We start from the raw sequence: 14814 nt of genomic DNA, 5'->3' as shown, positions 1-14814 counted from the left end.
GACTAAGTGCCCCAACTCGTGTCCTAGCAATCTTCCTTTTAGGAATTTACCCTAAAAAAATTATTCAGCATATACATGAAGATCTTGTGTTTCATGATGTCTATCACAGTATAATTTAAAATAGTATTAACAAGAGAGGGGGAAATATTACGCTAAATAAGAGAAGCTAGTCGAAGACCACGTCTTGTCTGGCCTCATTTATATGAAATGTCCAAGTTGGAATATCTGGAGAGACAAAGCAGATTAGTGTTGCCTAGGGCTGGGCTTGGGGGTGGAGGGTGGATTAAGGGGTGGCCACTAATGGGTACAGGGCTCTGTTTTGGGGAGATAGAAATATTCTAAAATTACATTAGAGTGATGATCAGACAACTCTGATCATCTGTACTAAAAGCCATTGCACTGGACATTTAAAATGAATGAACTGTGTGGTTTGTAAATTTACCTCAATAAAGCTGATCAAATTCTTATACAGGGCAGGGGGATGCTGTGTACTATAAGGAAAGCGGTTTCTGCCTGAAGCTGTGGTCAGCTCTGGACCCCAACAGAAAATAAGGCTCCCCTACCTTAGGAGTGGTACCCCTCTGGAAGAGAGTGGGATGAGGTGGCAGGGGATGGGGGAGACTCAGGAAAACAGCTGGCTGGGAGCTGAGGGTAAGAAGACTTGCTGAATGTGATGCTCCAGAGACAACTGTGGTCTCAAGTCCATCCCTTGTGGACAGCCAAGCAGCTGGGGCCCCGCCACCAAGCTCTACCTACAGCCTCTGCCTGCCTGCAGGAGGGCACCCAGGGCTGCTCTGCACCCAGCCACCAGGCCATCCATTCCCCCACCCCTACTCCCACTTTCCATTCCAGAAGCTTCCAGCATGAGGGTCTTACGGGCTTCTCTAAAGAAGGGACTAATTAAACCTTAATTGACACAGCACTAATGAGCTTCTTAATTACACGGAACCACATGATTAGCCACTCAGCAGACACTAATTGTTCATTAGGAAGCAGTCTCCCTCTCCCTCTTCCCTTTTCTAGAACCTACCGGCTAAGGCACCTGACGGGCTCATAGTAGTTGGTGCCCCTCAACCCCAGCCCAGCCCAGCCTCTGAGCCCATCCTGACGGTGGCGGGGAGGGCAGGGGGCGCAGCTGGAAGAGTTCATGCTGCCCTGGCCTGAAGTCACGTGCCCTCTCATGATAATAATCTGAATATAACAACTTCTATCATTTTGAGTATCTCAGATTCAGGAGCCTGTAGCCTTCCGCTTTCAAACCCCTGGCCCGAATCAGGATAGAACTGTGGGTTCCGGAGGCCTGAATTTCAGCCTTCTTGGGGTGAAGGGAGCCCAGGGCAGGCCCAGTTTGAAGGGCAAGAGGACAGGGAACCAGTCTCTGACACCAAACAGGACAGGTATTTTCCAGACGGGGAGGCTGAGGCACCATGAGAGTGAGAAACGTACCAGGGGTTCACACAGCAAGTAAGTGACAGAACCAGTGTCAAACCCAGGTCTACCTCCAGAGGCAAGCTTCTTTCTACTAGTCCAGCTGCCTCCTGCAGAATTTTCAGATTTCGCGACGTGCAGAATCGGGACCTGGAAGGAAGGGGCTTGCCCCTTCCCAAGGAGCCATCAGCTTCCAGCGACACAGCTTAACTTCACTATAAGCCAGGAGCAGGGCCTCAGAGGATGGGGAGGGGCCACCTGGGTTGTGAGGCATTGGGTGAGTTCCCCTGGACCTCTCTGTCTCAGCTTTCTCTTCCATAAAACAGGGATAACAGGACCACCCCAACCGCCAAGGCTTCTTGGAGGATCAGGAGAGCTAGTGCATGAAAAGTGCCCAGAAGGGTGTCTGCCTTGCAAAGCCAGTGCTTTATAAGGGTTACAGTCACTGCCCTCTATAACGGAGGTTGGCGGCACCTCCAGGAAAGCATCTTTGGATTTGGAATCCACTACCCAGAGAGTTCCAGAAAAACATCTATTTCTGCTTTATTAACTATGCCAAAGCCTTTGACTGTGTGGATCACAATAAACTGTGGAAAATTCTGAAAGAGATAGGAATACCAGACCACCTGACCTGCCTCCTGAGAAATCTGTATGCAGGTCAGGAAGCAACAGAACTGGACATGGAACAACAGACTGGTTCCAAATAGGAAAAGGAGTATGTCAAGGCTGTATATTGTCACCCTGGTTATTTAACTTCTATGCAGAGTACATCATGAGAAATGCTGGACTGGAAGAAACACAAGCTGGAATCAAGATTGGCAGGAGAAATATCAATAACCTCAGATATGCAGATGACACCACCCTTATGGCAGAAAGTGAAGAGGAACTCAAAAGCCTCTTGATGAAAGTGAAAGAGGAGAGTGAAAAAGTTGGCTTAAAGCTCAACATTCAGAAAACGAAGATCATGGCATCTGGTCCCATCACTTCATGGGAAATAGATGGGGGAAACAGTGGAAACAGTGTCAGGCTTTATTTTGGGGGGCTCCAAAATCACTGCAGATGGTGACTGCAGCCATGAAATTAAAAGACGCTTACTTCTTGGAAGAAAAGTTATGACCAACCTAGATAGTATATTCAAAAGCAGAGACATTAATTACTTTGCCGACTAAGGTCCGTCTAGTCAAGGCTATGGTTTTTCCTATGGTTATGTATGGATGTGAGAGTTGGACTGTGAAGAAGGCTGAGCGCTGAAGAATTGCTGCTTTTGAACTGTGGTGTTGGAGAAGACTCTTGAGAGTCCCTTGGACTGCAAGGAGATCCAACCAGTCCATTCTGAAGGAGATCAGCCCTGGGTCTTCTTTGGAAGGAATGATGCTAAAGCTGAAACTCCAGTACTTTGGCCACCTCATGCGAAGTGTTGACTCATTGGAAAAGACTCTGATGCTGGGAGGGATTGGGGGCAGGAGAAGAAGGGGACGACAGAGGATGAGATGGCTGGATGGCATCACAGACTCGATGGACATGAGTCTGAGTGAACTCTGGGAGTTGGTGATGGACAGGGAGGCCTGGCGTGCTGCAATTCATGGGGTCGCAAAGAGTTGGACACGACTGAGCGACTGAAGTGAACTGAACTGAACCCCTCCTTCCCACTTCTCAGATTTCCTCTCCACTGTCGAGCCTCAGGAACCACTCCCAACAGCTCAGAAGTCACCTCTCCCTCTTGAGAGTCTGCCCCCACTTGGGACCCTCTCTATGTGTCTCCCCTGGCAGGGGCTGGGCAGGCTCCTGAGGGCCCAGAGGTGGTCAGGCCTGCGGGCTGATGGGTCCACAGACCCCTGGCACATCCCACCAAAGGTATGGGCAGGAAGGGGACCAACATTGCCGGCAGATCCAGTGACCACACATCCTGCTTCTCCCAAGACAGGCCTACTTTTCTCCGATTGCACTGCTGTCATTATTCACAGGACCCCCTTCCACTCTTTTCTTTGTTTGTTTGTTTGGGGTTGCACTGGGTCTTCATCGCTGCACTTGGGCTTTCTCCAGTTGTGGTGCGCTGGTATGTGGGATCTTCCCAGACCAGGGATCAAACCCATGTCCCCTGCATTGGTAGGCAAATTCTTAACCACTGGGCCACCAGGGAAATCCCCCACTTCTCACTCTTAAACGGTGTTGATTTGAACAATAGACGACATGGTCCCACAACGTACACACCCTCCTCTGCCTGCCATGGGCCAGGCGCTGTCCACACCAGTGGGCGAGAGAGAGTGCTCACCCACCCCAGGGAATCCCCAACCTAGGGGGTTGGACTGTGACCATCCTCTCCTCCGACACAAGGCAAAAAACGATACAGGTGGAGGGCTTCCCCAAATTCTTACCACCAGAAAGGGGAGGAGTTGAGATGCTGACCCACAGCTGAGGGGCCATTGCCATGCTCTTTCCCAGCACTGGCAAGGGGGCACAATGAAGGAAGGCTCATATGTGATGTGGAGGGTCAGGGTAGGGAGTGTGGCTGGGCACGCTGGGATTTAGGGGTGAAAGCAACGCAGTGTCTGGAGTAAAGGCTGCTGGGGGCAGGCATCAGAGAGCAGGGGGCAGGTGACGGGACTGGGATCAGGGGAGAGGGAGGACCCTGCAGACGGCAGGGGACAGGGGCTTAGTTCAACTATCCAGAGAGCTGCCCTAGTGGATGAGGCGTATCCCCTCTTGCATGTTCTGCCATTGGCCTAAGGACTTGAGACACAGATACAGGGTGGATGGACCCCAAAGTGCCTGAACTGAGATCTTTGTGGAGGATGGAGCACTTGCGTTGGCTGGGTATCAAAAAAGGTACCACAAATGGCAAAACTTGTGTAAACACTGGTCTCTTCAGGGATGATGAGTGGACCAGCCTGCCAGGCCCTGGGACACTTTTATAGACGTGAGGCCAAAAGGGATGTTGTGGCCCCTCTGGGGAGAAACTTGGGGCCCTTGGTGAACATTTCTCTTTTAATCTGTGTGCTCAGTTGTGTCCGACTCTTTGCAGCCCCGTGGACTGTAGCCCTCTAGGCTCCTCTGTCCATGGAATTTTGCAGGCGAGAATACTGGAGTGGTTGCTACTTCCTCCTCCAGGGGATCTTCCCGAACCAGGGATCAAACCCGTGTCTCTTGTGTCTCCTGCATTGGCAGGCGAGTTCTTTTCCACTAGCGCCACCTGGAAAGCACCGCCTCCCTTTTTTTAAATACAGCATACTTTATTTCTTTGTAACTTTTTTAAAGATTTTTTTTTTTAATGTGGACCATTTTTTAAGTCCTTATTGAATTTGTTAAAATATTGTTTCTGTTTTTTGGGGGGGCGTTGTTTTGTTTTTGTCTGCAAGACATGCAAGATCTTAGCTCCCCTGCCAGGGACTGAATGAACCGCATCCCCTGCATTGGAAGGCAACGTTTTGACCACTGGACAGCCCGGGAAGTCCCCCTGGTGAGCATTTATTCCTTATGGAGGAGTCCAAGGGAATCAGCCCCTGGGGCGCAGCCATGCTGGCTTCAGGACCAGGGGTAGACATTTGCTCACTGCCCCTCACGGCCTCCTCCTGCGCCTTCTTGCCCTCCTGGGCCTCCCTCTGGTCCCTTTCCAGGGAGCCAGGCCTGGTTTCCAGGGAGGGGATTCTCAGCATGACCCGCCCCTTCCCTACCTGGTCCTTGGTGGGGGCAGGAGGAAGAGGTGAAGATGCTCCAGCATCTTTGGGCAGTGCCAGTCACCCCACCCCCACTGGGTCCCTGGTGCCCCCACAAGAGATGCAGCAATTAGGTCAGAAACCCCCTCCAGATGCTTCTCCCCTCCCTCATTATCTGGAAACTGACACAGTGTATCAAGGAAAGCCCCCAGGGTGTTTTCCCATCTGTTGCTCTATTTCTGACACATGCTGCTCCCCACCTGGAATTCCCAGGCCCTCCTCTCCTCTTGCCGCATTCCTTCCTGACTTTGGGCAAGTTACCTAGTCTCTCTGGGTCCCTTTCTCCTCATTCGTAATGTGGACATGACCGTACCCACCTCCTGGGGGTCACTGAAGACTCAAGGGGTTTCATTCACACCAAGGGTTTGATGTGGGACCCAGCACAGAATAGGTGCTCAGTGAACGGCGGCTACAGTTCTTCTCAAGGGCCAGCTCAACTATTCCTCCAGAAAGCCCTCCCTGACCACCTCAGGCTTAAGGGGGAACTCTGTCTTCTGCCTTCCACTGCCTACCCCCTGGTACCTCTCACATCCCGACATGCATCCTTTGTTGCTGATGCACACCCCAATAAATGTGGGGGCTTCCACGTGCCAGGCACTGAGAGCTTTGCATCTGTTAACTCATTTAGCCCTCACAACACCCTTATCCCATTTTACAGAGGCGGAAAACAAGACACAGAGAGGTTAAGTAACTTATCCAACGTCACATAGCAAGGAAAGTGATGGACCCAGACCCAGAACCCAGGCAGTCAAAGTATAAAGTCCATGCTTCCACCCTTTACCATAAACAGGTTGATAGCCATTCACCCAGGGTGGGGTGTAGGGGGCTAGGATATACACATGACACGAAACCACAGGCTTTGTGGGTTCCAATTTCACTGCTGCGGACCTGCAGTCTAGCCCAGGGCTGTGCCTGTGTGGTCACTGCACGTGGATCACGTCTGCGCAGAAATGTGTCTAAAGGCCGTGTGCCACATGCTCGAAGAACTCAGATACCATATGTTCAGAATGTGTGTGCCTGTGTGTGCACCCAGTGTACATTTCTGCAGGGGTGTTGTAGGAGCACATGTCACACACCTTTGTGTAGCTGTCATTACGCCTCGACAGCTAACTATTCCAGAGGGAAGTAGGACTTATTTCCCCTTCATTAGAAAGTGAGGTGTCAGAACCTGGAGCAGCTGCATGACGGGCAGCCTATAGGCCTGTGGAGTGTGAACAGTATGTGATCCAAGCACATACACACATGTGTGTACCTGTGTGTGCATGTGTGCATGCTAAGTACACCCACATGCCTGTGTGTCAGCAGTTCCTGGGTGAATGCCCGCACAGTACATCGGTAGCTGTCTTTGGGTGCATGGAAGTTATATGTGACCCGTGTGTGATAAACACATGTGCACGTACAGGCGTGTATGTGTCCGTAGGTGGAGAGCTGTGTAGGCAGGTACACATAAGAGGACATGTGGTGGGTGCCAGGACGGCACAGTGAGACCTGCCTTCCACTCCTGCGTCTGCCTCCGTCTGCTGGGTAACCCTGGATGGGCTGCTGCACCTCCGGAGGCTCACCGTCTGCATCATAAAATGGGGCGAGTGCGGAGGGTGAGAGAGAATAGAGCCGCAGCACCGTAGCTGCCCAGCACATGCGCCCTACTTGAGGACGCACTATTCGTGAGCACACATACGTGTGCACCACGAGGGTGTGTACATGGAGCAGTGTGTGTTCCCGGGGTGCGGCGTGTCGGGGGTGGGAGTGGGTGAACACGGGTGTGTATGCAGGTGCTGTTCACACTGCGGGCGTGTCCTCAGGCTGTAGAGGACACAGTCGTGGAGGTGTGTGTGCGCGCTGTTGCACAGTGCGTGCATGGGGGTGGAGAGGTGGTTGAGCCCCAGGCCCCTGGTTTGGAGAGGGGATGGGTTGGGGGGCCTGGCGGGGAGGAGGCGGGTATCTCCGGCTGTCAGGCCCGCGGTGGGTGGGGGCCCCCCGGGCGGCGGTGATGGAGCCCCCGCTCTCCCGCCAGGCCTGCCAAAATACAGGGAGACAGGGTGTAATTACCGGCACTTACCGCGGCCATTACCCCCCTCGCCGCCGCGCGTGACACACGACCCGTCAGCTCGGCGTTTGCACCATTAAGGGGCCTCATTAGCATCCCGGCTCAGAAGCAAAATTACCCTCACTGCTCATTTCAAGATGTCATCAATTTTAATTTAGGGCCCAAAGATAGCACAATGGGAAGGCCCTCCCGGCCAGCCGCGCACGGAAAGGGGGGAGAGGGCGGGGGAAGGGCGGGGGCAGCCAGGCCCAAGGTGGGGGCAGGGCGGAGGGGGCGCGGGGCGCAGCGAGGCGGGAAGGGAGGCCCTGGTCTCCCCGGCCCGAGGTCCCCAGGCTAGGGCCGCCGGGGGCGCCCCCTGGGGAGGAAACAGGATTGTGGGCACAACCAGGGCCCACTCATCCCTCAGGGGCCGCCTGGAAGTGAAGTCTGGAGCCAGACAGTAGCGAGATGCTGTGCCTGGCGTTTCCTTTCCGTTATTCCTTTAAGGAACATGGGGAAACTCCGGGGTGGGCTGCAGTCCGTGGGTTCGCAGAGTCGGACACGACTGGGCGACTGAAGGACAATTCCTTAATTCCCACAACGACCTTGGGTGGTAGCGATGGCAGTCCCTTTACTGAAGGGGAAAGGAGACAGAGAAAGTACCCCCGCCCCCCAAACTGCCTTAACACACAAGCCGTGGCAAAGACTGCATGTCACCATGGGCCCATTTGGTTCCGATGCGCTCCGCCCCTGGACCCAGAACCTGTGCTCGTGGAACAGTCTTCCCGTCAGTGCCTGGGCCCCGCAGCCCGTCTGGTCTGCAGGTGGCTTTTGCCGTTTGTGCCTGGAATGCCCCCTCCCTCTCCTTGTCAGCCAAGTCCCTCGTGATCCAGTGTAATATCACCCCTGTCTTCCTGTCACCCCCTCACTGGATCGTCTTGGCTGTTCACGTGTCTGTCTCGTCACCCCCACCTGTCTGGGGACTGGCTGCCAGGGAGTAGGGACTGTCCCTTATCCCCCTGGGACATCCCCGGTACCCGGCACAGAGCCGGCCGTGAGGAGTGCTCAGGATTTGCTGAGGGAATGAGCAATCACTGTCTCCCAGCCTTCCTGCCCTCAGGTGGAGTCTGGAGGCCAGAGCTGTCGTCCAGGTGGAAGGGGACCACGGAGGTCTCCCCAGCCCACCCTCTGTCACTCAGATGAGCACCTGGGGCTCAAGATGGGGCAGGCTTGGCCCGGAGAAGGACTATTTCAGTCTGTCTGTGATGGCTCAAAGTGGGTATGCCCCCAAAAATGAAAGGGAAAAAAAGAGTGGGTATGCCCTGAATGTTTGTTGAGTGACTGAATGATTGAACACATGGATGCACGCACAAGTGGGTGAGGAGCAGCTCTCCCTGGGGTGCTTCTGGGTCCCTCCGGGAACAGAAATCTTAGTTATTTCCTCTGCGGACCTCACAGCCACTTGACTTATCAGCACTGCTGGGACATTTTCATTTTATAAGCTGAGCCTGGGCACATGTGATGCCCTGAAAGGGTCTCTTTCTTCTAAAAGGGGAACTACACGGGCCAGGGGATATTTTCCAGAAGGCTTGGTGTGGGAGGTGGGGGAACCTTCTTGTTATTTCCAGCTGGGTCCACCACCCCAGTCTGTCTTAACCCATGGTGAGGTTTAGGCCCAGTCTCTGAACCCACCGGGCCTTGGTTTCTCCCAAGTGTAAAGAAGGAGGCTGTAATCCACGCCTCACCTTCTCAGGCCATGGCGTGAGGCTCAGTGACAAGCCACCAGGAATACAGCCGGGCTGAGATCACAGGGCACCGCCAATCACCCCATGTGCCCTAGTCAGACCCAGTCCTGCCTGCCTCCCCTGCTGCCTTCAGCCCTCCAGCTCCCTGGACAGAGCTGAAGCGAGAGGAGAGGAAAGGGCCCCCGTCCTGAGCCCAGAGACCAGGTCCTCGCTGGCGGCAGGCGCCGCTCCCAGCCTCACAGAAGACGGATCGCTCGCTTAATCACTCTGGAAAAGAACCCCAAGCCGATATAATATTATAATTAATTAATTCACTAAAAAGGTATTAAATTTCTCTCCCCCCTGTGGATATTATCTGAATTCATTGACCTTTAGAAAAATCACCCTCTAATTGTAACCAGGTCCAAAAGCATTTGCAGCCCGTCCCTTTTACATTAATAATATCTTCCCGGACTTGGCTCTGGCTGCTTAAATATTGTATAAATTCCACTGCCCCCCTCGGAAAAGAGAGAGCAAAGAAAAAAGATGAGAATGGAGGAGCCCAAGAGGTGGATGGGGGCTGGACCCCGAGAGGCAAAGGTCTCAGGAAGTGAGGGGCAGGGGGTGAATTGAAGGGGCTCTTTCTATCTGCTTCAGGCGGCATGGAGGGGGCCCAGGCTTTGAGATGGGGAGGAAGGCATGGGTTGGGAACAGGAGGGTTGATTTTAGGGTTCATTTTTTAGGAGGCTGGGGCAGGGAAGATCCATAGTGTATATCAGACTCTCATCCAAGCCAGTGGCGCCAAACAGTGAAGAACCTCTGATTTAAAGGACCAGTGGGTGATGGAAAGAGAAATTCCAAAGAACATTCTGAGCTCCATCTTCTTCCCCACCTCAGGATCCCCCCTCCCTCTTGCCCCAGGCTTCACTCCAATTCCAGACAGCCCTGTTGTGCAGAGGGTGGGCCAGGCCTCGAAGGAAAGATGCTGTGGGATGTCCAAGACTTCCTAACGCTGAGGAGGTGGGTTCTAAGGAGTCAAGAGCCAGCACCAGCCCTTGCCTGTTCTCAGCAGGGCCTGGAATCTACTCTTGGCTTCCCGTCTGAATGAGTAGGGAGGTGCTCTGCGGATGGCGGGGGTGGAAAGCCACCTTCCTCTGTGTACACTGTGATGAGTGTGTCTGTCCTGCTTCTTGTCCTCAGATCCCAGCTCCCTCCCGGTACAGGAGATGAGAAGCCGGCAGCTGGCAGGGGATGGGCAGATGGAGGGAGTGGAGCGGAGGATGGCAGGTCCCTCGCCCAGTGCACCTGCTTGGCTTTGGGGCTCCATGGCAACCCATGGGAGCTGAAGCTGCTCGTCCTTCCCTGACCTGGCTTGGAGCCCTTCCCAGATCCCACTGCCTTTTCACATTTTCGCTTCCTCTCCAGTCGCTGGGGGCTTCCTCTGGGAAATGAGGGGGTTCAATGGGTCCATCTCTGCTTTCACACCAGTCCTCACCCACTCCACCTGTTTACAGATCCCCTCCTTGTGGACCTGATGTCTGGAAAGGTGTTGTGTACCGCATAAAGAGTGCGGATGAAGACAGCATCCTCTTCTTATTTAATCAGAGATGTTCATAACCTGCAGTCAGAAACTGTCGACCGACTCCATCCCAGCTACTAGCTAAGGGTCGCACAGACCAGTCTCAGATACGTGAACACTTTCTGGTGGCTTGCTGAAATTCTGGAGGTACTCTGTGTCTGCTGAAATCAAACGTAGGATTGCAGCTTGAAAAGCACAACCAAGTGGAGACTGCTCACCTTCTGGCCACTGCCCACGCCTGGCTCTGAGCGCCCTCTTGTGGGCAGAACCCCCACCCACACCCTCAGCGCACCCCGTTGGGCCGTCCAGCTGCAGGTGGTGGCCAGGCTGAAGGAACCTCGGGGCCGGAAGCCAGCAGGCAGGTGAGGATACCATGGTCTTGAGAGGCTGCTTGAAGAAGTGGGAGGGCAGCGCGCTACTCCCCTGAGTCAGTCCCCAGGGTGAAAAGAAAGAACAGATTGGGGTTGGAGAGAGCCTCTGTGGCCTGAAGGAGGGCCTCGGAAGATTTCCACACCCTCACGCCTCCCCCAGCCAGAGCTCAGGACCTGCCTCAGGAGAAGAAAGGCTCCCAGGCCGTGGGCAGGTCCCGGCTGTGGGGTGGGGCCTGGAACGGGCAGGAGGTGCCCATGCTTGTGCGAGCTCCAACTCACAAAGGCATCCACAGCTCCATCTGACCTTGAGATTAATCCCCGGCCCGGCCGTCATCAGCACCCACACACCCGGCCCTTTCCACCTCTCCCTCACACGTTAATTGCTCCAACGTTGATTTGATCTCCCGTTCTGCAAGGAGGAAATTGCCCTCTTAGCCATTTTCATCTTGGGATTTTTTTTTTTTTTTTTTTAATTAGGCCCAGTTGTCCTCACAAGGCCCCAAGAGGGGGAAGCCATTTTGGTCTTTGCCTGAAGAGACTGTGGGAAGTCGAGGGAGAGGCGGGCAAAGCTGGCAAAGATGCTCTCCTCCCTTCCCCCAGACACCCCCGGCTCAAGAGGCACACCCCCTCACCCTTGTCTGTCCCAAGCCCATTTCCCTCACCCTGACTGAGGTCATAAAGCCCCAGGGTCTTGGAGCAGAGGCCCCCCAGGAACCCCTGTGGGGTGAGAGAGCCTTTAGCCCAGAGAGGAAGGGGTTTGGAGGGGTCTCAACGCCTGAGGGTGCTGGAGCAGAACCTTCGCCCAACTCCCAACTGTAGTTCACATGGGTCCCTCTCACTTAACCCACTTAACCTTCATAACCTAGGGAGCTTGTCCTGGGCCTTGCCCCCACAGAGCAGGCAGCCCACCTATGCAGAGGAAAGAACTGGGGGTGGGGACAGGAGAAACATGCCCACCGTCCCCAGCCCGGGTAGTCTGGGCCCACAGTGCCCAGGAGCTGTAGACTTGGTTTCCAAGCAACAGGGTCTCCCAGTCACCTGGCTCAGCCAACTCAGGCCTCCGCAGGAGGTGTGAGACCAGCGGGGCGGCAGCGCCACCTTGTGGCCATGGGGAGGGACACAGCCCCCAGAAGCACCCAAGACCCCTAAGTAAGGCTACATCTCCAGCTTCCATGGGGCCCTGCTAGGGAGCTGGGGGAACCAGGCGATGGACTCAGTCCCTTCTGTCTGTATCCCCCAGCCCCGATCCCCTTCGGGGGCATCTGAACTGAGTCCATTGGGTTGACTCCTCCCCGGCATCTGTTGGCCCCCAGACCCCCTCCAAAGAGACAGGACAAGCGGGTACAAAGCACAGTGTTTACTAAAGGCACAAAGTGGGGAGCCTCGAGGGGAGCTGCTCTTCCAGCAGTGACCCAACATTCTAACTTGAACCCAGCGCCCCCTCTTCTGGCTACCCCCGCCCTCACACCACCTGGAGGAGAGCTGTTAGCACCAAAGGGGGGCTGGGGGGAGTGCCAGAAAGGCAAGCCTGGGCACCCCTGGACCAGTCCATGCCTCCAAGAAGGAACTTCTGGACCCCTGGTTCCAATGAGTCCTCCTTCACTGATGGGGGGACCAGGCTCAAAGGTAAGGTGTCTTCTTACCTCCAGAACACCTTGTCCCCCCTCTGCGGCGCCCCCTCGCCTTGCCCTCGTGATTTCACCTCTGGGAGGAGCTGGGCTGGAGGCCTATTCCTGCCCAGCCCCGTGAAAAGAGCTGCCCCTGGGTGGGGGGCTTCCAACCCACGGGCTGCCAAGCGGGCACTAAGTCCACACGGGGTGGGGGGCCGATGGGAGGAGTGAGGCCGGGCAGGGGCTACTTCACACACAAGTGCAGCCTGAAGGGTGGGGGGGCAGTGGCCCTGGCCCTCCCAGACCCCAGGCCCGCCCCTGTCGCCCAGGTCACAGCACGTCGCCCTCCTCCATGCTGAAGCTGCTCCTGCGGCTGCTGGCCTTGGAGGCCTCAGGGGACATGGTGGAGAAGAGGGGGTCGGAGGCCAGTGGGAGCAGGGAGTCGTCTAGGAGCATGAGGTCCAGATCTTTCTTGGACAGGTTGGGGAACGGGGAGGCATGCTCTGGCCCCAGAGGTTCGGGGTAGCCCGGGGGCCCTTCGTTGCCCCCGCCCCCAAAGCTCAGGTTGTGGCTGAAGTCCAGGTGGTGGAATGGGGATGGTGGCTGGGGCGGCTGGGCTGGAGGGGGCAGTGGGGCCTGAGGGGGCAGAGCTGGCAGTGGTTCGGGGTCGGGGACCTCAGCCCCCAATAGCAGGGCCTCCCCAGGGCCCTCCTCGCTGGGCAGCTCCTGCTTCACCACCTGCTGGGCCAGCTCGGCCATGTTCATGCCAGAGGGCGAGGTGGTGGGCAGGCCGTGCACCCGAGCCTGCATCTCCAGCTCCTGCGGGTGGGACAGACAGAGGCTGGAGGCGCCCACCCCTGGGAACCCGCTGCCGCCCACCCCAACCCCCGCTGCCGCCCTTGACCCTCCCTTTGTGGCACTCAAGACCACAAAATATCTCAGCTGGGAGCAAGCATAGGGCAGCTCTAGAGTCTTCACCAGCGTGTTTTCCAGCTACAAGTCACAACTCATTAGTGGGTTGGGAAACCACTACAGTTGAGCCTTGAACAGCTCTCTATTTTTTTTTTAAATTGAAATAGACTTGCCTAGACTAGACTAGACTAGAAATTATCAGAATGCATTGCATCTATTAAGGATGAGGGTTCTTTCATGAAACTTTGATTTTTTTTCACTTTGAGCTGACTATGTGTGCTGGATTGCAATGTGAATCGTATTATCTACCAGAAGAAATAGAAAATCTTTGAAGCTGCAGGCCAATTGCCCTTTATATAGGTGACCAGTGTCAGGCCCAAAGAGGACAAAAGGCCTTCAACAACAGAGCCAGGACTAGGTGGCTCTAGTTGGTAGCATGGACTTTCCCAAGCCTTTCTTCTTTCTCTTGCTCACTATGGGCACTCCCTGCCAAGTAATTCCAGCTCTCTGCCTCCCACAGAGGTAGGTTTACCCTTTCCTGCCCCCTTGAAGTTAGGTGTAGGCATGTGCTTGCATTGATCAAGGAAATGTGAGCAGAAAGGACCCTAAGAGTGACATGGGGCTTTAAAAACCAGCGCTAGATGTACTATCCACCAGTCTGGATCCTAAAATGAGTCTCGCAGAGCAGACCCTCCAGCTGACATCTGCTGCTTAGAGTGCTGGGGATTGTTTGTTACCCAACAATAACATCCTGACTGATACGTCTTTCTTCCCCATGGGGATCATCCCTCCCTCTCCAACTGCAGAAGTGTAAGAACTGCCCCTGGGGTCAGGACTCAGGCCAGGGGTCAGGAGTCAGAGCCACCTGAGAGGACCAGGTTCAAGACCCAGACCTGGATACGGAGCCAGAGCTGCTTGTTGGTCATCTCCAGGCGCCGAGAATGGTTCTCCAGCTCCCGGGATTTCTGCAGGTCCTTCTGCATTCTCCGGATGTAGTCAACAGAGGCCTTGAGGATGGTGCCCTTGTTCCAGCGCACGTCCCTGCAGGCCAGGCAGAATCAGAGGCTCATGCTCAGAGGAGGGGGCTAGGATTGGCCAGGAGTTTCATGGGTGGACATAAAACCCTGCTGTGGTTTCAGAGTTGATGTTGCCTGTCCCAATTTTGCCCCAAACCCCAGACCTGACCAACCCCTATTTATGGAGGAGGCCAATCTCCATCTGCAAATGTGCCCTCCCAAGTGACTGTGGTGCCACCACCCACCTCGTTAATCCCAAGTGAAAGGGCCAGTCGCTCAGTCGTGTCCGATTCTTTGCAACCCTGTGGACTATAGCCTGCCAGGCATCTCTATCCACAGGATTTCCCAGACAAGAACACTGGAGTGGGTGGCTGTTCCCTTCTCCAGGTGATCTTCCCAACCTAGGGAGGGAACTCGGGTCTCCTGCATTGCGAT

The 14814-nt window shown here is 55.0% G+C and overlaps 1 protein-coding gene across 1 annotated transcript in view; it reads right to left on the bottom strand.

Moving 5' to 3' along the window:
• The window catches only part of TFEB (transcription factor EB), a 47457-nt gene continuing 44826 nt past the window's right edge, over positions 12184 to 14814 (bottom strand). The window contains exons 8-9 of the mRNA XM_018039127.1: positions 14257 to 14404; positions 12184 to 13270 (exon numbers count right to left, since the gene is read on the bottom strand). Coding sequence (XP_017894616.1) covers positions 12782 to 13270; positions 14257 to 14404 — 637 coding nt within the window. The 3' untranslated portion in view covers positions 12184 to 12781. The remainder of the gene's footprint in view (positions 13271 to 14256; positions 14405 to 14814) is intronic.

Source organism: Capra hircus, chromosome 23 (genome assembly GCF_001704415.2).
Source record: "Capra hircus breed San Clemente chromosome 23, ASM170441v1, whole genome shotgun sequence".
In the NCBI taxonomy this organism is placed as follows: Eukaryota; Metazoa; Chordata; class Mammalia; order Artiodactyla; family Bovidae; genus Capra; species Capra hircus.
The sequence above is the reverse complement of the archived record's forward strand: the minus strand, read 5'-3'. Positions and strand labels throughout refer to the sequence as shown.